This window comes from Accipiter gentilis, chromosome 10 (genome assembly GCF_929443795.1).
Source record: "Accipiter gentilis chromosome 10, bAccGen1.1, whole genome shotgun sequence".
Taxonomy (NCBI): domain Eukaryota; kingdom Metazoa; phylum Chordata; class Aves; order Accipitriformes; family Accipitridae; genus Astur; species Astur gentilis.
The window spans coordinates 13,978,356-14,002,419 of NC_064889.1; the positions used below are offsets into that span (position 1 = coordinate 13,978,356).

At 44.7% G+C, this 24,064-nt stretch overlaps 1 protein-coding gene and 1 long non-coding RNA gene across 2 annotated transcripts in view; one reads left to right on the forward strand and one right to left on the reverse strand.

Moving 5' to 3' along the window:
- Nucleotides 1-1,198: 1,198 nt before the first annotated feature.
- LOC126043711 (uncharacterized) lies at nucleotides 1,199-17,412 on the forward strand. The gene is made up of 4 exons (XR_007507504.1): nucleotides 1,199-1,272; nucleotides 10,035-10,147; nucleotides 17,075-17,215; nucleotides 17,300-17,412. It is a non-coding gene; the product is annotated as an uncharacterized LOC126043711 (long non-coding RNA).
- The window catches only part of FBN1 (fibrillin 1), a 158,768-nt gene continuing 150,856 nt past the window's right edge, over nucleotides 16,153-24,064 (reverse strand). Inside the window, exons 64-66 of the mRNA XM_049812484.1 lie at nucleotides 21,539-21,770; nucleotides 19,852-20,026; nucleotides 16,153-17,431 (exon numbers count right to left, since the gene is read on the reverse strand). Coding sequence (XP_049668441.1) covers nucleotides 17,042-17,431; nucleotides 19,852-20,026; nucleotides 21,539-21,770 — 797 coding nt within the window. The 3' untranslated portion in view covers nucleotides 16,153-17,041. The remainder of the gene's footprint in view (nucleotides 17,432-19,851; nucleotides 20,027-21,538; nucleotides 21,771-24,064) is intronic.

Here is a 24,064-nt window from a genome sequence, read left to right on the forward strand (position 1 = left end):
CTACAGCACATCCTTATGTTAAGATTGGTACAAGCTCACAAGAGCCACTTTGTCACATTTATTCTTCAGCCGGAAGACCAGACTTTCTATTTTACCTTGTTGCCACTGGAGTCACTTCTGGGGCAAACACAAGTACAGTTATATCTCAAAGTAGAGCAGGAAGATTCGCAATCTCTCTTGTCACCCAAAACTTGGGCTTGATTCTCCATGTGAGATACACCACTAACCCCTAGGGCAGAACCAGTTTGCGAACAGTTTCTGTTAGTCCATAGGGGAGAGCTCCTCAGCTAGCAGTCAGGTTTCCAACAGTCTGCAAAGTCTGAAGGTATTTTGCCAATACAGTAACTGAATGAAACATGGTAGAATGTAGCCTATGGCAATGCAGATCTGAATCTAGAAATCTAGCCTGCGGAGGCATGGTGGTACCAGAGGAATATTCTGGCTCAGCTGGAGCAACTTCTCAGATCTGAAAGAAACTTTGCCCAATGGGAACTCACAGCAGGTCACAGCTCTGTTTCTCATGACGTTGGCTACATCTGTTCCCTTTTATGCAAGAGAAACACTTCATTAGGGCCCTACGTAACTTTCTGTTGGGCAATACTGGGCATTCCTGGTTTCATCAAATGATGAATCAGTGGGTCCCATTATTGCTTCATACCTCATCCAGTAAAGTTTTGGGTGGGTTCTTGGACAAGAATCTTGGCTCTGAAAGATGTGTTTGATATGATAGCCTTGGACACAGCTGTACAATAATTCAAACACTTCTTACAAAGTGTATGTGTTTACTTACATCAATAAGCATAAAATTAAAGCCATCTCTTTTGCTATTGTATAAAATAAAAAAAACGCAACTCCATTATATCTCTTGGAATTCAGGGGGACCCCCCATATACAGACGTACCCCGCTATGTGGCTTAGGAAGGTATCTTAGATTCCAGAGCTTTCCTTCTACTGCAGAGTGGCCCTGTGGAGAAACGGGCTCTGGAGTTGAAAGCTGACTGTAAGGGGTCAACACAGGCCAGCATCCCTGATACTCAGTGAACCAAACTGCACAGGTACGCGAGGCAGAGCAGAACCTGGCACTTAGTAACAAGTAAGTTGCTATTTTTAAACACCACGTTGGTATCTTTTTGAATGTTTCTTATGACTTCAGCAGATTATTACTTGGCTCTGTTACAAGCCAGTTTTCTCTCTAATTTCCAGAGTAAATTTGAAGTCTGACTGCATCATAAAGCAATGAAGAAGCACTGGGCTGTTATGTAAGGATTGAAGGTAGCTGCGATTTTAAAAAATACAGTGGGAGACTGACTGCTGCAATCAGTGGCATTCAGACTGAAATTTAACAGCAAAACTCTTATAATAGTGAATGGAGAGAAATATTTTGAGTCTTAGGCCCTCAGATGTCAGAGAAATGTTTTGAGTCTTAGGGCCTCAGACGTCATCCTTCTCCTTCCTTCAGTCTGGACTGACGCGGGGATGTTGGGCTAAGATTCTGGTAGCTACCCTTAACCCAATTGTAGACTAAATCCGGCGCAAGTACAAGTGGACATCAGGACTAAGACTTGCTTCTGCCACAAGTCAGGATTAGTTTCTTTCACTCATTATCCCACAACAATGAAATAATCTTTTCCAGTGACCTATGCCAGGTCCTGTAAAACTTTTAAGCATGGAGTTGAAGGTACAGACAGGACATTTGATCAGTACAAATCCACACTCAGACTTAACATGTCTAAACCTAAAATTGTCATTAGTAAAACAGGTAATTGAACATAGTGTCAACTGAAAGCCTGTTTAACAAATCAGTCTCTCGCTACAGAGACAAGTTCTTGGGTGGAGAAATAGTTCTGTTCGTTCCCATTCTTACCTTAATGTAATATTGCTGCTATATTTTGTCCTCCAGAAAGCACTAGAGACTGTGGCATTGCAGCTTTTTCTTTCTGCTAACTGCCTCACACAGATGACACACCCTAGCAGTGCTGGGCCTGAGCTTGGGAACATCAGCCTGTTCCAAAAACCAGTTCCCACATAACTACATAATTTGCTGCTATCGAGTTACTGGGCTAGCCACAAATTGACTAATGTAATACTCACTGAAGATCAGGAGGTTGTAACATGAGTGTTTAATTTCCAGGGGAGGGTGATTTGTCCTTTAATATCACAAACACTTTAATTATCAACACAGAAATAAGTACTAAATCCCCATCTGGCAGCCATGCACAGTACAAAAAGAAAAGGGAATCTGCAACCTTTAACTTGCAGCAATGTACCTAGACATTAGGGCTCTGAAATCTGTCAGTGAAGCTCATACCACTGGTGCTTCCCTATCTGTGGGGAACAGGCCAAGGACAGGAGAGCAGCTGGGACTCAGCACTGCAGAGCATTACTTGCCTTAGCGTGACTGAGGAACATCATTCTCAGGTTGGATATCACGCTCTCTCACTTGGTGCCTTCAGCCCATAAACCAAACAGCAGCAGTCGTCAAGAGCAATTCCTTTCCCCCCACATGCCTCACTGATAAAACGAAGCTTTTCCCGAGAAGTTATTTCAGTCTTAGAAAGTCAAATTAGACTTTTTCTAAGCTATAAGGGTCTTTTGAATTGCTCCTTGAACTTAGGCTTCACATCACTCACTGCTTATTTCACGTAGTCTATGAACCAAACTGGTTCATAACCTGCAAAGAAAGACACTGCTCCAGCTACAACAACAGCTTAGACTAAAAGAAAACAGCACCTACTTACATCTTCTTCAGTAGCTCAAAATCCTGAATGCACTGATCATGTTTTCTTCACCAGACCAGCTCAACAATATTTCAAATCCTCAGAATGCAGGGGAATGAGAAGAGGCTGTAATTATTGGCTGCAGATGTTTACACCAGCCAGTCTCCTGCTAACTACCTTTAATTGCCAGTGTCCTCCAGCACAGGAGAGCCACATAAACATTTGCAGCTGTCAACAGCCATTCCTTGCTTATGCAATTTCCCAAGGTTATATGAAGATTTTTTTGTACCGGGCAGGAAAGATTTGCACTGAAAAAATGTTACAAACAACCTTAGGTATCACACTGAATATACCAGAGAAATGACTGCAAAATAAAGGTAGTCTGAATTCACTGATTGGAAGCTTGCAGGGAGAGTTCATTGAAAGTCTGCTCACCCTCTGCTAGGGCTGCTAATCCTCTCTGTAACAACCTGCTTTCTGAAAAGATTTCTAAATGTCGAACCATAAAATCTAAGCTAGGAAGTTATTTTACAGTAGGTCATCCTTCTCTGGATATTGCAATACCAGCAATCTTTCTTAGCATTTAATTTGCATAGTAATCAGTGAAGAATTTGGTCCTAGCACTGTTATATCTCCAGCTAGCTGTTGTATTCACTACATTATTTCATCTTATTAATCTGAAAATGGTTATCATATTTCCATCTAGAATGACTTTATTTGGTCTACAACTACAATTTGTCTTAGTGGCATTGGTAAAAATATGAATTAATTTTGGAAGAGGTAATATTTTAACACCACTGGACTGCCACTCTGTGGGACAAAGAGATTTTTATTGCTGGCGATGAGCAAATAAACACATTCAGCTTCCCAAATCAGGCAGAGATGATAGGACCAAATGGTTTGCATGTACTTACTATGGACTTCATAGAATATGTTTCTTCCTGTTTAACCCCTCATTCTGTCTCGCTTTGCAATTACCTCTAGACTTCAGAGCTACCAGCAAGATCTATTTCATACAGTCGCTCAAAATAAACCATTTGGTTATTTGAGCTCCTCAAGCTCCAAGTGTCATAAGCACAGCTCACCCTTTCCCACCCATGTACATGGCATCCATAGATGTTACCTGTTTTCTGTCTTAACATCCTGAAGATCAGGTGAGACTGAAAAGTCAGTCTGAGCAGATTGCAGACACAGGGTCTCTTCCTGCCAGCTCTGCAAAGGGGAAGCAGTAAGTGCCTTTTGTTTGGTGCTTATGCTAGACCATGCAGTACTGAGAGTTAATAGATCAGTTTATATTTCTATCCTTCCTGAAAAGAAATTTGGCTTTACGCCACTTGCTTCTTCAGACCTGAAGGGACCAGGTACTATGGAAAAGGATGAAGATGTTCATGTGCTAGTCTAGGCGGCATGCTTTGGGGCACCATTTCATTCCCTAGAGCGACAATTCTGATGCCATGTAATTTCAGGAAGCAATCTGTGAAATGACTGTAAAAGCAGAAAGAAACTGTGCATTCAAAGGAGCAAAACGGGAAATAAAAATAATGGATTGGTTTTCAGAGTCCAACCTGAGATATATTTGGCTCTAAGTAAAAAACTCTGTGGTATCACAGCACAAGGTGGTCAAAGGATTCTTTTTTTTGTTTGTTTTTTTCTTTTTAAAGAGACATTTATGGCACTTTAGGTTAAAAAAAAAGAAAGTGAGAAACACTTTCCTAATTAGCCTCTATAATGAGAGGGAGGAGTGGAAAGGAACCCCTCATACAGCATTGATTGAAATCGTGTCAAGTGCTGTACAGCTGAACATTTTCACAGTGACTATAAACCATGAGCTAATTTTAATACTCACTGTTGCTTCGTCTGTATTTGTGCCTAAACGTCTCCTAGTAAAAGTGCAAAGCCACTGGTCAGCTTCAGCCAACCTGAACCAAGTGGTAGGTAAATGTCTAACAGCTGCTGAGCACATGTACGCCTTTCAGGGAAGCAGCAGTGAAGGATAGGCTGGATTAGTTGCCACCCAAATGAAAGGATGCAGCATGAGCTTCACCTGTATTATACTGCAGCAAATGGGAAGGATGCTCTGTCTGTGTGGGGACTAAACCTCACTGAACCTTGGCTCTTCCTAGACATCCAAAAAAATCCCTGTACAGGGCATGCCTGTAGGGTGCCAGACTGCTCTTACTTCAGATTTGAACTCCCACCCTAATATCAGTGTTGAAAGAGCTCCATATAGCAGAAGTCCCACAGTGGAGTTGAGAGATGAGCTCACCTGTGATCAGTGGGAGGGCGACTTTAAAATAGCTGTCAAAGAAAAAAAGTTGCTTAAATCAAAAAAATGGAGAAAACCTTTTGGTCAACTTAGCAAATGGGAAGGTATGGGAGAGTTGGCAAAACAAGAGGAAAGCAGTGAAATAGCTGTTAAATAACAGCAATTAACTTCCTTAGCTTTGTTTTCTGGAATAAGATGCTGATCATTTACTCAGGTAGATGGGAAAATATTGTCACCAGGGGTCGTATGTGCTGGGGTGATGGGAAAGTGTGTGAGCAGGAAGCAATTAAATGGTTGTAAAAGAGTTGGACAGAATGTGACGTAGTGCGCCAGGTCCAGCTAATGAACCTGCCTGAATTTATAGGTGGATAAAACATGTTAAGTTACGGGTCATTTGAGTTCTCAAATGACAGGTCAGATCTGTGGAGCGGCAAGCATAGCAGCATTACTGAAATAAGCATCGGCAAGTATTATGGGTCTGCCCTTATGTTTAATAACATTTAATTTTATAAGCAGTTCTGGATGATATCAAGTAGCTGTTCAGTCAATTAAATGCACACAGAGAAGTGACTGTGGATGCTGGATTACTGGCACAGGGTCAAGGCACTCCTGGGCGGGTGGGACATCTCTCCATCCATACAAATTTTTATTCGTTTGTTACTTACGCTCTGGCCCTCTGAAAGCTCAGGGCAAAACTCCACTGACCTATAAAGTTCTGCTTCTGTGCCAAAGTGTCTCCATCAGCCACTTCAGCTGCTTGACACCTATCATCTCACACCCAGGCCTGTTGGTATTACCAAAGTGCTATTCTCAACACATCTGTCCGAGCAGGACCCAGGCTCAGCTGAGGGAGCACCGGGGCCCTTCTCTGCTCTCTGCTTTCCCTTCCCCCGTTGGAGCTGTGGATGGCTGCGCGGAACATGGGTGAGATCCCAGGGGCGCTTCAAGGATTCAGGGTAATAAAATCTTGTTTCAGTGAAATCAATGGGAGTTTTGCCATTGACGTTGGTGGGGCCGGACTTCATTCATAAAGCGTTGACTGTTATAATAGATTTACCAGCCCCGCAGGCAGCCCATGCAGCAGTGTAATAGATCTAGCGCTCTTGCTTCTAGAAACGAATCCCCTGGCTCAGGCCAAGGTCTGCAGAGAGCAGCTTCCCTGGGCCAAGCCCTTTATCCGGGAAACCTACCACCCAGTACTCCACTGTAAGCCCGGGGCTGAGCGGGGCTGCCTCATGCCTCTGCCACAGGAGGATAGGCATGCACGCCGTCCAGCTCTGGGAAAATCCAAAAGCCCACGGAGGTGTGGCCCGGGTGGTTCTGCATTGCAGCGAGCTGGTCCCTCGAGCAATAGCAGCAAGGGTGGACTTTCCCGGCTTGCGCCGTGGCCAAGCTGGTCCTCGGCAGCCTCGGCACAAGCCACCGTCTGAGCCAGCATCTGCGCGAGCAATGGGGTGAAGCCTGGCCCATCTGTTACAAGGCAGGGAAACTGCTGCGGTGGCCAGCGCCGACCCTGTGCTACAGCTGCGGAGAGGGCTACGGTCTGAGTGCCGCCTGCCATGTGTACTGCCCTGGTGGGACATCCACTTTATTTAAGAAGAAAAAAAGGAGGGGAGAGAGGGAATCCTGCTCCATTGTCCTACTGCAAGTGGAAAAGGGCTGAACTAATTCAAACCAAACTCAGAACAGAAACTCCTCCCAGGCAGAGACATTTTTCTGTCAACTTTCAGCCCTGGGAGAATTTTTACAGCTGAGCAATAAACTCTTGAAACAGAGGTTAAGGGCCTCACTAGCTCCAGGCTTCTAATAGAAGCAGCAGCACAGAGCAACGGGCATTCTTTAATCTGTAGGAATGTGTCAGGCTGACGGGAAGCTGGAGGTACTGGGGGAAGGAGGGGGTTAATCGCCACCGTTGCCCGACAAACATTTCCTAATATTGTCACTTTTTACCCACAAGTTACCATTTCTCTGTTACTATAGAGGCAAGATGTTGATACTGGATTCATTTTCTGTGTTTTATTCCTTTTTGTCATTTTTCCCATGAACTAATAAGCCACAGTGGATTTGAAAGTATGAGCAAATGTGAACACTATACAAAGCACACTTATGTTCTATTGACATTTTCTTCCCACCCTAATAATTTAGAGCTGTTAACATAAAAAAAAAAATTAAGATGATCATACTTCCCATCACTTTCATTTCCCAAGTTTATGAAGGAAGAATCATGAGTAATTTCCCATAGTTATTGTTTGCAGCATAACACATGGTCTCAATTACTGGGATAAGAAACAGAGGGAGGGTATTGGTGAGGATAAATGATTTATCTGTGCATTTCATTCAAAATTCATTTTCCATGCTATAGTTTATATTACTCTGATCAACCATCATCTTTCTTGTTTCACTTTATACACACAATCCAACTATTCTGAGCAGGCCCCTGGGTCACGAGAGCTCAGTTTGCTGACATATTTTTGGAGCATTGAAGCATATGCAGAGTGACCCTCTACCAAACCTACTTGCTGCTAAAGGTATCTACCCAAGAAGGGCAGGTCTGGACAAATCTAGACCAATAGGACACAAAATAACTGTTGGCTTTCACTTTTGTTTTCATTTCCAAGGAAAGAAAAAGGGGCAACAACTAGTATCAGGATACACACCCCCATAGAACATAATTCTGTGTATTAATATGCATTTTCTTTCTGGCAGGTGGAGGTATTTCACTTGCCTTTACACTACTGTTGCCTTGAAAATGCCATTTCTGCATTAATGTAATGACTGGCTGCAGGCCTGTAGCTGATCTCTCTGCACGTGAGCTCTGTCTCTGGACCAGATGTACGGAAGCATCATGGTACATTGCTTCTTCTGCACAAGTAGCAGACCAGTATCATCAACACGTGACTGTGCTGAACCAACTGGTACTATAAAGCAGCAACTTTAGCATGGATCACAGCAGTTCGGATGTGGCAGAATAACTAGGTATTATTGCAGGACTTTGTTGTTGCAGTAGATTTGAAGAGCGTGCTACTGCCTGGCTGGGATGGGCTGGTGGCACTGCTGAGACTCGCACAAATGGAGTTTGGTTACTTGCAGATTTCGTGGGGATGGGGGTTCAGCTGACATCAAAGCCAGGGTTTAATTCTCTTTTGCATCTGGTGCTTAAAGCACAATGTTCAGCTGCTTCTCTCATAGGACTGCTCCTGGTTGAGATGATGTAGGACATGAAGTATTTCATGCTCAGGAGGCTGGTGGAGAGGTCCCTCTGTGTAAATCCTTTACCAGTTGTCTATTTTTTTAAATGAATTCCTGGCTGGTCTGTGGGGAACTCAAGACTGTGCTGTTTGTTAGCACAAATGAGCCCAACACAAATAATTGGTTTTTTTCAGCAGAGGGTTGTGCAACTCCTGCCATACTTGGCCTTCAACCTGGGCCTGGTGGTCACGTTGGGACCCACAATTTCCTCCCATGGTTTCGTCTGTGCTGTCACTGTGGAGCAGAAAACACTTTTGTTCCCAGCATATTTGGGGATATAGGAGTGCATAGTAGGCATATGTGTGGGTAACAACATGATCTTTAATAACAATCAGTCTCCTAAATGACATAAATTAAGTGTAAATGCATAATGGGAAAGTCCACATGGAGCTGGCTTAGTTGAAGAGTGAACTTTTGAAATACAGTTCTTTTTCCTGGTACGTGGCAACTTGTCTTTGCTCCGAGAACATGTGTAGCAGATATTTCTCAGCCTTTTTTTCTCCCTTTCATTGCTGGGTGCTGCTTTCAGTCTTAATCCATGTGACACAGACATCAAACATGATTTTCAGATAAAGACCAGGTCTCCTCAGGACCTCCGCCCATCCCTCACTCAAGCTTTCCTGTGCCATACAGCAGCTCTTGCAGCCCGTCGCCACTTGGGATTCTTCAGCTCTGGCCTCGTGGTGTATCACGCCACAGTTGTACCCCAAGAGTAGAAACTGTTGCTGGCCTAACACGTGGCAGCATCTTGCCTCCGTGGTGCTTTGAGCTTAAGAGCTCTACTAACAGAGAGAGGATCTCGGAGCTTTATGTCCTTTGTTGCAGCTACTTCTCTCTGGTGCTACGAGGATGTTGGGATCTTGAAAAAAGTACTGGGACATCTTTTACAGGAGCAGATTTGAAAATTGGAGGCAAAAACCCGATAGTGAAAAGCTTTCAGTGAAGGGGACTTAGGCCTTTGGCAAGTACAATTGAAACACGTGGAATGGGAAGTCTGTTAAATTCTTTCTTGGTCAGTTACCCTTTTTTTTAATTCAGTAAATGAGGAATTGTCTTTAAGGGCTTATTAATCTACACTCAGCACTTGCTTAGGTCTCATAACGATCTGGTCCCGACAGACCTTGGGGTTTTTTTCTGTTTGGTTTATTTGGTAACTTCTTACCAGCCAAAGTCCTGTGGGACAGCATTACAGTCCTTCTTAAAGGGCCGGTTGTCTCAGGAGCGTCAGCTGATGGGGAAGGCTTTGCAGTGAGGCTGGTGGCATCGTGGAGCTGGCTACTGTGAGGGCAGATGGCTGTCGATTCACGTCAAATAGTGGTTTTGAGCAGCTGCCCTGTAGAGCCAGCGCTGCCGAGTCGCTCATTCCCTTTCCCCTCTCTCCCAGTTTCCTGTTGTTTCAGCTTTGCGCTGATGTGAATACAGACTGACAGCGCGGTTCCCTTCATATTCCTTGCTGCTCTGCGCTGGCACCTTCCTCCTCCCTTCCTGCCCATCCCTCCTATCACGTGTTTCTCAAAGCAGCAGCAACTTGTGCTATCACCTTCTTCTCTGGACTCAGCACTTACATTCCCAGTTCAGCTGTTCATATTTTGCCTGACAGTTGAAGCCAGCTCCTGCTCAAATATTTTCCATCTACAGTTTATGTTTGGCGCAAAAAGAATCTCATGATCGAGGGGTTTAATGATGATATATATTTTTTTATTTAAAGAGACAAGTTTATGTCTGGAGATCCCTTTAAAGTGCCTGAGTGAATCTAATGAAATCTGCATGAGAAGTGTTTTCAGCTCTTTTCCATCTTTAAGGTATCTGTGCCATGGCAGAGCTGGCAGCACTGGCAAGCCGAGACCTGTAACCCTGTCGGGCACCTCTAGGCTGGAGAACTGGCACCACGTCGCTCTGAATCTCAGCAGTTCAGGTAGAAAGTCCATTTCCCCGCTGTGTGGTTGGATGTGAGCCACGTTTAAATGCTATATGTGGATGAGGACCATAGGCCTTGTTCCCCTGTGTAGATTCCTTAGCTGAATTTACCCCTCAAAATGCAAACACGCAGTACGATCTGGATCTTTGTCACATAAGCCAAACCTAAAGTCAATGCGCTCCAGGCTTGGAAACTGCACATTCAACTTCAGATTAAGAGTTTGGGGAAGGCTTAATTATTTGGAGGTTTTGCTGGGGCAGCACAAGCCATGTCAGACTGCTGGCTGGACATGCATGGCATCACCTGCGGTGGGGACACCACCCCCCCCACCACCCCCCCCCCCTTGCTGCTGGTGCAGCATCACAGCTGTGTGCACAGTGCAGGGCTTTGGGCTCCTACCCTGTGAACGAGTCTCTGCATGGTTTGTTCTTGGGACTCACCTCTTTGCTCTTGTTGTTTTGTTTTTACCGTCAAAATTCAAAATCAAAGTGAAACTCAGCCAAAGTGCCAAGAGTTAGATTTCCTGGTTACAGGTTGAAACCAAGCAAAGAGTCCATGGTTTGTATGGTTTCAACCTAAAATCATAAATCATCTCTTACTCACCTAAAATTTATTCCAAATTTACTCAAAACTTGGCCCAGATTTGCCTGAAACTTGGCCCAGGGTTGCTTGAAACTGAGCCCAGCTTCAGAGAGAGGTTCATGAACCTCAACAAACCTGGCCTGAGCCTTGAGTTTGTAATGAAACCCAAAACCAGGGGAGTTTCACCTGGTTTGGGTTTGGTTATAGACATTTCTCACGGCTCTAGTATTTATTATAATTACAATAACAACATATTTAGACAGAGCTGTGAGCGTACACACAACATTGCAAAGTGAAAAATTTCAGACAGCTTTCCTGCCTGTCCGAGCTTACTGGCTGAAGAATGTACTGCACTACAGCTACAGTCAAACATGGTCCCACACGGGCTGCCTAAAAAAAATAATTTCTTCTGGGTTGTCAGAGACAAAAAAAATAAAAATCACCCTGAAGCACCTCACATAGGAATGATAGGAATAAAGAAGCCACCTCCAAAGAAAACTAAGTGGTAGCCCTGTTTTCCTGGCTGGTTCATCCAGCAGCCTCAGAGACGAGCCAGGGAAGCTGGCAGAGCCCAGGTCCTGCTCACCAACAGTGTTGCTTCTGATTATCTCCATGCAGCCTGCTGACCTGGATACTTACCCCAATTTTTTTTTCCAACAGAAAACTACTGGGTACTGTCACTCTTTTTTTTTTTTTTTTTTTTTTTTTTAACTGGTGCCGCTGCATCTGCAGTGGCAGCATCCTGTGTGGAGTATCTATGGGGACAGCCACCGCAGGGCATGCGTGCTGGAGCATGGGGCCATGCCCCTGTCTTTCTGAAGGTGGGGGGGGGGGGGGGGCAGGGGCCCCACCAGGCTCTGTCTGGGACATGTTTTAGTGCAGTGGGGCAGTTCCCACAGCTTTGTGCCCACTGGAGCTGTCACGGCTGATGAGCCCATGTGGTTCCTAGTCCTCCTCTCCAGGGACACCTCAGTACTTCGGGGTTGCCCCTGGCAGAACGGCCATTGCCTATGGGCTCTCTCAACCCAAAACATCTGGTTCTCAGTTCCTACCCTGTAAAACAAGGATGACAAACACATCCCAACCTCGCAAGGGTGTAGCGAGTCTCAACACGTGTGTCTGCGAGGCGCTCACATCCTACAGCCCTGGGAGCCATAGAGAAGCTAATAAACAAACAAACCTGCAGATGTGAGAGCCAAGCCGGGGCGAGGGCTGGGCCCATGCTGCAGCCATGTGTGAGGGAAGGGTCCAGCCCAAGAGAGGGAAGGAGAAGAAGTCCTTCCTGGATACTTAGCAAAGGTTAGCACAGCGTGACTTTAGCCTGGAAGCACTGAGATGTAGTCATCTGTCTAGACTCTTCACAAAATACACATACATTTCTACATACACATATAAGCATGTGCCTAAGCAGGTTGAGGACTCGGCTGTATGCCAACAGGCAGCAATGGCACGTGCTGGACTGGCCAGCACCAGCACAGGGCTGCAGCCCAGCTTTCCCAGCACGCTCCTGCTGGCCACGCAGCCCCGGCCTCCATGGCCGCTTCCTGCCATCGCTGCGCTGCGCAGGCCCGTGTTCAAAATAGAAAGGACAGCCTGAAATACAAAAACAAATGCTTTGGTGACCTCTCTGGCGTCAAGGTTCCTCACTGAACTCAATGGGAAGCTCATAACTGAGGAGTTGGCTTGGGTGTGATATTCCTCAAAAGCATTTGTTACGAGGGTGTGAAATATTTGGCAAGTTTTAAGGACAGCAGAAGCAGATCGTTGGAATTTGTCAGAGCTGAAGTCATCGGCATCTTCAAGGTTTTTGCTGCACAGGAAGAGGGTCTCTTCTTCGCGCAAACTAAAGCACGCAGCCCACTCCAGAGGGACCAGGCCCTGCCCTCAAAGTCTCTCTGGGGGTACCAAGGAGCTCGGCGAAACACCGCTGAATGCGGCAGCACCACAGAACCCTGACGCTGAACCACCTCCACCTTCCTGGCACCAGCAGTGCCTCTGCCTGCTCTGAAAGCAGCCGTGGTGTGGGGCCAGTGCTGGCCACGGCAGCTCCTGCACGTGGACGGGCAAGTGACAGCTCAGGAGGAGTGCAAGGCACTAGGGCTGGTGCAGGACCAGCATCTGCGAGTGAAGCGGAAGCCACAGGCGTTGGGGCGTTTTGGGCCACTGAATGACTGCAGCATGCTCCCCCCTTCCCTTTTCTTTCCCTCGTGCTACTACTGCAACCTCTGGAATCATTTGCGGTTTCGTTAGTGTAAATGACGGCATATTTTGCCCCAAATTACAGCTGCCTGCTTGCCCCATCTTAAGTTTTCACAGCATCCAGAACCAGCGTGATCCTGCAGGTTAACATGACACACTGGACCTGTGCTGCCGATGCGCAGTTTGCATATGGAGCCCTTCTGCACAGAGGTGTAACCGCAGGAGCTCACACAGGGGCCGCGCGGGTTTCTGCAGGCGTCCAGCACGCTCAGGCCACAGGCAACAACTAGAAGCTCTGGGATTTTCTGAACACAGGTTTTAGCCGAGTGTTACTCTGCCAAGATTGCGATAATACGAGGGCTTACTGTGGGCGAATACTCTGGTAGGACACTGCCAACCTGGATTTACTGCATTAACCTGCTGTACACCCTATCTTGGCCTTAGCTGCTGGCCACTCCTGCAAACATGAAGCCAACCAAAGCAGAAAAACTTGAAGACTTGCTCTGGGGAGAGGGTGAAGCAGGCAAGATGCTGAGCCCAGACGTCCCAGCTTTGGGAAGCTGGTGCATCCCATTAGCTCCTGTCCTACCTGGCGCGGGGCAGCTGAGGGGCACCGAGAGGGGTACGCAGCTCCTGCAGCTCCGCAGGCAGCCCCGGCCTCGTCAGCTGCTGAGCTCTGGCTTCCCCTCTGTAACTACAAACACAGGATTTTCTTGTCACAGCAGTGAAGCTGAAAGAAGAGCAGCCGTACCCTCCTCGCCTGGCGCCTACTCGGAAAGTAGCAGCACTGCAGCACCACGTAAGCTGTTAACCTTGCTCATTTTGACAGAAGCCACCAGATCCACAAGAGTACTGCGAGGCTTTAATGGTCTAAGTATGGCATCCGTTTAAAGGGGGAATCCTAAACATTCCCTCACAGCAAATGTCAATTTTTAAAAGCAGCGAGAAGGCTTTTGCAATGCCAGCGCCCCCACGCCCAGCTTGGCCTAGAGCAGGGGGTTTGATGCAGGCTGCCTTGTACCGCACTTACCTGCCGTGGTGCGGCCGGCGGAGACCGGCGGTGCCCAGGCTGGCTCCCAGGGAGGCGCAGGCAGCTGCCAGGCAACAGCCGTGCCATGCCGTCTTGCTCTCCAAACAGCTCAGGCCTGTTTGTGCTGAGAAGTCTTGACCAGATTATCTCTTCCAAAGCACAAAGCTGAACTCGAATCATAGCGTAGAATATTTATCTTAGGGAAAACCTGAGTGTGACCCTTTGGGACCTGCCATAAGCAAGCAAACACTTCAGGTCCTTTGAAAGTCAGCTTAAAAGGGAGACTGTGGAAACAGTCGTTCTGCCAAAATACACGTCAGCTGTCAAGTTTACAAGATACTGTTACAACACACAACAAGAGAATGTTTTGGTATGTACAGTAACAAGCCATCTTTGTTAGACTCTGTTAACCAAAAATTGTATTTATTATCCATGCATGCATCTATGCCAAGTCATATGCACAATTGCAATGGAGGGAAGACACTGTTATTTCAAATAATTAAAGATTTCACCGTTTCCTTGAATTTGAAAAATACCCTGTAACTGCAAATGGATACACATTCAGAAATGCACATTCACACTCAACTTGGTCCGTCTAGTGCTTAAGAATCATTTTGGGATCCCACTGTCAAAGTGAACAGAGGAAATTATTTTAAATCACACTGTAGATTACAAACCACTTTTTAATTGCAGGTCTCACACAGTATTATTATGCAACCTTTGTGCTTCACTGAGACTCTAAGGAAACTGCAGAAATTCAAACTAATGTAAATAGTTGTATACATACAGCAACTCAAACTGACAGGCAAAAATGACACACCATTTAAAGGGCACTGCTGCAAAGAGACAGATGAATCATTGCACAAGAAAATGGATTTTTATGTGCAGATCAGTACAGCAAGATTGGGCTTTCCATTTTTAAAACACTAAGAGAGATGCTGTCAAGATTTCTTGTTTCTGCAGCATAACAAAGGTGATTTGCAGAACTGTGCAGGCAACACTGGGGCTGCTGGAAAACAATCAAGGAACCTTTGGCGTGATAAGGTGTTATACAGCAGCTTAAATGCTAAACCAACTCTGCTGGACAGAGTCCTGACAGGTCTTTCTGAAATCATTCTTCTCAGTTCATCTCAGTGTTTAAGGGCTACAGAGAAAATACTCAAACCATGCACTTAACTATAAACCATACGATCTTGCACACTGCCACTGGCACTAAAAATCACTCCCAACCTGCTGAAATAAGAGTGCCATTTACAACTGTAAAGTTCTGATTATATTTCACCATAGTTACGCAACATGTGGAAAAAATACACTCTTCAACATTTTGGCACGCTAATAAATAAAATCCAGACATGGTCTATTAAAAATATCAAAGTAACCCAGTGCACATGCTCCTTTTTATATAGTTACATTTGTTATGCAGAAGAAATCAAAGAGAGCTGAAATCTAATTACAGAAAATAATACAATTTGGGGTGAATTATTACAGTACACTTCCCCTCCAAAGCTATTATAGCTCAATATATGTTCCCTCTATCAATTACAGTGCTGTCCAATCAGCAGGTTCAGCGACACCGCTTGCTTCATGTTTTCTTCCAGATGTTATAGCATCACACCTCAGTACTGTTCTGCTGCTGCTAAAAGATACACCATGGCACTTGTGTATACAAGAACACCCTCATCATCAAATAATTAACTTGGTATTAAAACCCAGCTACAACTTGTGATGGTTTTTGATATTAGATTATCCCTTTGTTATCAGTCTTAGATTATTTGACAATAGCTGTTGCAGTGGGGGTAAAAGAATGGAATGTCTTAAGGCAGTTTTAGCAAACAAGACACTTCAATTAAATGTGTTTTCTGTATAATGATTTAACATTCACTTCTGCATGTTTTGGCTGTCAAAGTTACTTATTGACAGGATTATTCAGGTCAAGTCATTAGAAATGTTCTAACTTGCTTTCTGGAGCCACACAATAATTTGATAGAGGTCCACTGCTGTTTAGATTTGTGAAGGTTTCTGTAATTCTTCCATTCTTCCTTTGCATGAAGAACGAACAAATGGCAGCAGCACAGCTTCAAGGAGAAGTCACCTGTGCAGACAGACAGATATACAACCAACCCTACTGACAATGCCTGAAATTCAAGAATGCAGTTTATCACACTTTTAGCAAGAACACAAGGCCACAGAATAAACTAAAAAAAAAACTGTTTTATTGTGACATTTATGACATTGAACCCTTGTTGATATGAATGACTACGGGTACTCTTGACACGTTACATAATGTCATGGTGTAGGATGGCACTGATTGTCATCTGACTTTTGAGAATGTTTAATGGTCCCTACTGACCTCAGTGCATTTTGGCAAGTCACAGAAACTTTATCATCAGGTTTGTGTATACAGTTAACAAGTAGTTGGTCTTATAAGCACCATTACAAACCCTCACATTAAGGGTATTATTAATCTAGTTTACAAATGCTTCATTGATAAAAATAGCATGATTACAGTATACACACACTTAATTTACATGTAATGTATTATAGGCATAACTGAGATAAACTACTGAGCTAACTTTGGTTGATTGAAGTATTTAGACTGAATAATGGCAATTTTGGCTTCTAAGTTGTGTAAATATTACAGTGCATTTATAAATCTAGGTTGAAAATTTACTAGCACCAAATGGATATCATAAATGGCTGACCTAGTAAGTTGTAGTTGGAGAAGCGAAGTTTAAGAATTACAAAAATAGAGCTGTCCATCAGTTGAAAGCACAATTCTTGTACCTCTGCTGAAATGATGACGTGTCTCAGCATCAGTGGCCAACTTCCAATGATAAAAGTCCCAGTTTTCAAGATTCAACATATCAAGGTAGCTCAGCTACACTTAAAAGCCTGAGAAAGTGGTTGTTTTGAGCTAGGGTATTCATCCTGTACCTTGTTTATGTAATAATATAATAGTGCTTGTTCATACAAATGTACTCATGTAAGATTGTACCTATGATATGGAGAATCTGATTGGGAGGAATATTCAGTCCTACCTATCTATCTTTGGTTTAATTATTTGGTCTTTGGTTGGTGAATTAATGAAGCAATATCTGAATTTTCATTTTCAGGTTATCTCCCAGCTCACCACTGAGGTAGTCTTTGTCATGTTTCTCTTCAAGCTGGTTAAGTTCCTTCTTTTTATAGAGTGGAATACTACTGATTTGTAATGAATAGTTTCCAGGCACTGGCTTCTTCTTTGTGAAATGAAGGTAACTTATCCCGTCTTTCTTATTGATTCTAAAGTAACCGTCTTCATTTCCGGAGTCAATTAAATATCGGTTATGGTTTGTCAGTGTTGTGAGGGCAGGAAGCAGTTCCAGGATGCGATCTTTGTTACTGAGATCTGAGATGTTGATGGAGAAGACTGCTGCTTTCTCAATATCCCAGCTGGCGAGACTGATTGGCGGCTCCAGCTCTTGCTGATCCTGCACAAGAACAAACGATGTTAGTTGGCTCTGTCAGAGATCGTTTCACATGCGCCTATGTGGATGTATTTCTTACCCAGCTCATTCATTATTAATTAAATAATTTTAAAAAGGAGGTTCTGTAACATCATCTGTCAAATCCACTCTTATGGGCCTAGGACTTGTCAGGATAAAGTACGGTCTTCGTCACTGTCCCTGCATGGGTAACGGGAGCCTGAGACACGCACTGAAAGTTTCTGCACGTGGGCCCCGCTGCCTGACAAACAAAGCCTCTCTGTGCTTGGAGTCCACGACCAGTCTCCTACAAAGAGAGCAGCAAAGACATACTCCTCCTCTCTGTTGGGGGAACCACAAGCTCATGGGAACAACAATGTGCAGAAGAGAGCAGGGTCTGTGGGGGAGGCACGTCATTTAGGTGGGAGTTTTCTGCCTTGCAAGATTTGCTTCGCTTAGGTATGGAGCCAGGGCGGCCCGCGGGTGCAGCAGGGTGCTGGAAAAGCAGCGTCGCCCCGCACCTCCGAGTGGTGGTAACTGGGCTCCCCCGAGTCCCCTGTGCATGAGTCACCTGTAGCGGCAGCACGGTAACATTTCAGACCTGCTGTAACATTTTCAACCGGAAAGCAAGGGGAGCTCTAAGTCACCTCTGAGACTAATCACAGACAGTACGGAAACACACTGAAGAAACGCAGTTTACAACCCCTCTCTGCCCAAAATCAAACGTCCACACTCTTCTGGGCAAAGCACTCTCCTGCCTACCCGTATTAGCAGAGCGCCATGCACTGAGCACCTAACACAAACAGCTAACAGGCTCCCCAATCCATTTGTGTGGGGAAAAGCAAGCTCTTCGGCACAAACACGTGAGCAGAGAGTACAGGTGATAGTTAGCTCAGGGTAGCGATGGCAACATTTTACAAGAGTGTTCAGTGTCTCTTGGTTATATTTAGAATGCAACACACACGTGGGCACACCCAGACGTGTACTCTCAGCTGAAGGACTAATATCTGCACAGCCTAGAGACCTGCTATGAGCTGCTGCTTCTCTGGCCAGGTCAGGGCAGACCCCTTCACCTGTAACATCACTATCATCTTAGACCAGATGAAGAAGTGAGAAGTCAAATGACTGTGGGCTTGGTGATACTTCTCCTACAAGCTGCTTCCAGTTTGCGGAAGTCTGTACATAATTAATGTGAACAATAAGGTTTAAATCCGGTGACTAGTGCTGGACGTTGGATTGGATGACCAGACTGAGCAATTCTGACTTTATATTACACAAAGTTGAAATAAGCCAATGCAGGACTCCCTGGGAAATGCAAGGAGTTTGAATTTTGTGCAAGAGGGACTACAGTAACATTACACATTAGAAGATCATGCTTCTACCACATGACTTCTGCACTCATACTGCGAAGCCCAGCTGAAGAACAAAACAGAACTACAACCACCTCCATTCCATTGTGTCTTGCTGTTGCAATCAATTCAGAACAAACCCCAGCAGGGGGAGTTTGCTGAAAGATTTACTTTAATGCTTTTTTGAGAAATGTTTTCTAACACCCAAGGATGAGTGAAAAGGGATGCCTATCCTTTGCATAAACACAAAACTTGTCACACAGCAGACTAGTTTTCATGTAAATGTAAGTGCTCGAACCACTTATTAATATTTGCTTAATAAAAAAAAGCCAGTGACAACAGCTAAGAAGTGGAGTCTTGTGATCATCGCAGTAGATGATAAGCATTTCGCTGACACAATTACCCCACTCGGAGGCAAATGGAAACCTGCCTCTGTCCCCAGCGACTTCCGAGCAATGACAAATGAAGCTCTGCCTCCTGTTCTGCTGCCTGGACCAGTGGTGAGCACCGAGGCCGGCAGCCTCGGCCCCAGGATGGCAACCTGGGTGACTGACTGCAAGGGTCTGGAGAAGCCCCATGAAGGGCTGCAGCTCTGGACTGCCTCCAGGTGAGGTGTTTGTGTCCAGAGCTCTGCGTTTGCTTTGGAGAGGGCTCCAGCCCCAGACACACAACACAGCGCTGCTTGGCAGGGCCCACATCCACCCTGACCAACAGGTCCTGCTTTTCTGGCCACAAGGTCACACAAACGTTTTATGTACCCGCTGCCCTCTGACATCAAGAGCTTGCTTTGCTGGTGAGTGGACTGCTCTCCAAACAGCTGGATGGCCATTTATTTTAGTGTTTGATGCGACGTAGATATTAGGTACGCAGGGGCTTCAGAGGATGACGTTTGCCTAATGACAGTGAACAGCTTTAAAAAGCCAACACACAGACTACTCGACATCCAAAACCAGCTCTTTGGTCTTCTTGTTTGGGGTGTACATTTTTCCTGTGGGATTGTCTCTGGGCTCACCTCCTTCTGAGACTGGCTTTCACAAGACAACCGCAAACCCCTTCCCCCCAAAATGGGTCAATTACCTCTGCTTCATTTGCAGTTTCATTAGTGCTTCTGCGCTTCCTTCCTCTCTTGGGATAGCCATTGATTTTACATTCATAACAGGCTTCTGGAGAAAGGGAGTTGTCATCTACTTCTCCACTGAGCGAAAGTTCTTGTCCTTGACCTTTGCCTAGCCCCACTCCAGAAACACAGTGTCTGATGAAGGAAGAAATAAAAAATTAATTCCAGTGAGACGGAGATCTTACCAAAAGCTGAATTTGGGGGACTGCGAATACAGAGAATAAAGCAATTATTTTGCACTCATTTCCTAGGAAAAATTTCTGCTGAAGTCAACAGGCAAAATTCTCACCGAATCACAATGCAGCTACCTCCAATTTCAAGAACCTGGCTCCATGAGGCTTTGCCTAAATTAGACCTGCCAATATTTAACAGTTTTAAAAACACAGACTTAAGCTCTGAGAAGTTGTTAGTAATTTCTGTTATCCAACCTGGAACATGTTAAAAGAGATCAATTTTCAGAAACTGCTGAAAAATCTGAAAAGTGAGGTCTTTCATAATGTATCCCAAAGCTTTTAGTCACTTCTAAAATTTAAGCCACAATCTTTCTGCGCTCCATTTGAGTTGCTTGGTCCTACATGATGCACAGCCCTAACACTGGGGCAAGTGAAAATAAGAGCACACAGAATTTTATTTCAAAGACTGGGTGAAGCCACCTGTGTAATATCATTTGCCTTTGGAGCTTGTGGGGGATGTCATTATTAATTTTTTTTTAAAGGAGACAAGTGATACACCACAAATCATAGTGAGGGGTGTTAGCTCCCAAGTGGCAAGCTCAGAGAACTTGGCTAGCTGCTGGAGTGTGCAGCAGAGAGGTGAAAGCAGTAGCTTAACGTCCTGGTTTCAGCTGGGATGGAGTTAACTGTCTTCCTAGTAGCGTATAGTGCTATGTTTTTGAGTTGGGTATGAGAAGAATGCTGATAACACTGACGTTTTCAGTTGCTGCTAAGTAGCGTTGAGACTAAAGTCAAGGATTTTTCAGCTTCTCATGCCCAGCCAGCAAGAAGGCTGGAGGGGCACAAGAAGTTGAGAGGGACACAGCCAGGACACCTGACCCAAACTGGCCAAAGGGATATTTCATACCATGTGATGTCATGTCTAGTATATAAACGGGGGGGGAGTGGGGCTGGGGGGATCGCCACTCTGGGACTAACTGGGCGTCGGTTGGTGGGTGGTGAGCAATTGCGTTGTGCATCACTTGTATATATTCCGATCCTTTTACTATTATACTATTGTCATTTCATTAGTGTTATCATTATTAGTTTCTTTTTTTTCTGTTCTATTAAACTGTTCTTATCTCAACCCACGAGTTTTACTTTTTTCCCAATTCTCTCCCCCATCCCACTGGGCGGGAGGAAGTAAGTGAGCAGCTGCATGGTGCTTAGTTGCTGGCTGGGGTTAAACCATGACACTTAAAAGAGATAATTGAACCTGGTAGTCCTGACCACATTTCATTAAGCATTAAATCCACATTACTGCTGTCCCTTGATTACCTTTCCCCTCCCTCATCTCCAAAATCAGGAGGTGCATCCACAATCCTATCCCTCTTTCATTGGTGATAATCCTCCCGGTTCTGCTGCTCCACACTACAAAGAAAGGAGCGGATTATGTCCCCTTTATGTCTGTTAGTTTAAAATGAGAATCCCTTACCCTTGTCCTATTCTGAAGTAACCAGGTGGACATCCACAGACATAGCCACCTTCAGTATTTGAACAACCATAACTGCATGGGGCTTGTGCAGAACCGCATTCATTGATATCTTGGCAACCTCCACTAAACTGTTCATACTGAAATCCGGTAGGGCACATACATTTATAGCTTCCCAAAGTATTGTGGCAAGATGCTCCTCCACAAATGTGTGCACTGAGACATTCATTTTCATCTGGAAAAGAAGCAGAACATACCACATTAACTTTTATTCTCAGGTAACCTTCAGAAAGGTCGTGCTTGACTGTTGCTAAACATGCTGCCACATCAGACAGACAGAAACGCAGAACAGGGCTTGTCCTCACCTTTGGCTAGGGCAGCAGTCGCTAGGAGATGACTACAACCATACAACAGAGCAACATTTGGGCTACTCTACAGAAGATGTTTCATGCCACGTCAGCTCATGCTCTGGAGAGCAGAGAAGCAGAGGCGGCAACTTTTTTTTTGTTCCAGAAACAACCAAGAAGAATAAAACTTTGTACAGCCAACAATCTGGTCCAGTAATCCCATGTTCATAATGCTATTCAACATTAAAGAAAAAAAGAGCAAGGGATCAAGCTCTGACACCTTTTCCAGGCACTGAAAATCCCTCCCTACACACTCACATTTAAATATGAGGTACAGGTAAGGTACAGGAAGGAGTAGTAAAGTAAAAATAAAAGCAGCTGTAGATACAAAAGACTGCCACATTCTGAGCCAGCTCTTTTCCAAACTTCCCAAGTGCGGCACTGTAGGAGTTCAAGGTCAGTTCAGGCTTATTTACTGTAAATGGCTAGTTTTTTAAATGTAGACGGTCTGAATTTTTTTGTCTGATATGGCAAATTGCTTTGAAACATTCTGAATGCTATTGTTCCCTGTTTTCTGTGATAAAGCAACTGCATATGCACGTTGCGCGTGTGTGCACATGCGTAAGAAATGCCATCTGGACACTGTATGGATAAAATGTAAAGCACAAAGCAGCATCTCTGATCTAAGCATCCAGGTTACAGGAGAATAAGTGCTAATTCAGAGCATTATTGTCTTTTTCCAAACAATGTGACTGTTTGTTCTTTGTTTAAAAGCAATGCCTTTGCTTATTGCAGCCTGATTTATGGCATGGTGCACTACGGAATTGCCTGGGCAGGGGATGCAGTCACACACAGCACAAGACATGGGAGGAACCAAAGCATTCTTCAGTGATTATCTAACTATGTGTTGCAGCAACATCAAAAGTCCCTGAACACTTCATTAAATAAGCTAAAAAAGACACAAACTGTTTGCAGAATTGGGATTGCCAAGTAATATGAAGGAATTGTCACGGAAAAACCTATTACATGAATTCTTCCCCTGTGGTACACCCAGGAGATCTAGATAAGTATCTTAAGCATATACAGTTACAGACGTTACAATGTGAACATGTGGAGACCACAAGGTATTAAAACCTGGGGCTGAATTCTGTGTTACCAAAGCCTGTAGGAGTTTTGCCATTAACTTAGAGCGATGCTTCAGTACTTGTCATAACTAACACAGCCATTATGTCAACATCATAAATGCACATTTGTGCCCCAGAAAGTTACTGCACCAGAAGGAGATAGGCTCACTTTGCCTCACTCCACAGCAGCAAGAGTGTGGACACTAGTGAGGTTAGCTCCCATATTTTGGGTGACTGTGGAAAGAAAAAATATGAAGAAAAGTGAAAAAAACCAGTTACGGGAGCCTCGGACTCTGCATAAGCTGTGCTGTCAGGCAGCAGCCTTGCTCTCCTGTGCTCTGCAACACGCAGCTCTTTTGTGCTCAGCTTCAGCAGGAAGGAGAGGTGCCGTGAGGATGGAGGAAACCAAGCCTCCTTTCCTGCAGTTTTGGGTTTCTGCCTGGACTGCCCCATGTCCAAGAAGGTGGAAGCGCTAGCTGAGTCCCTCCCCAGTTACTGCTCTCAGTGTGATTTTCCCTGGTGAAGTTTCTGGCAATCAGTATTTGTGGTGCCAACGTTGAAGCTGTTCTTTCAATGGGGGCAATACCAGTGCTTGTGTATTTTGAAACTGATATTCCCTGTATAAAAGCCAAACAGTAGTCAACGCGCTCAAAAGCTGGAATAACAGCGCACACCTGGTTTGGAAATACACTTAGTTTTAACTGTCACCCAGGAAGACTTGGAAACTGCCAAGATGTTCCGCAAAACTGAGCGCTGCACTTTTTCAGATTCTACAATGTCCTCCAGCAGCCAGACACGGCAGTGCTGGTTTGTTTGGTTGTTTAGGTTTTTTTACCCTCCTGCAGACTAAGTTCTAATTTAACCCTAAGCTCTGCTAGTTTAATTAATATTCAAAACCACCATATGTTTGTGCTCCCTCCTTGTTCTCCTGTATGTTACAGGCATAGAATACTGGACCACAAGCAAGCAAACGTCACAGCAAGGACTGCATAAAATGTCAGGAGGTTTGGTAAGCGTAATTAAAAGCAGAGGCCTCCTTAGAGCACCACAGTGGTAAC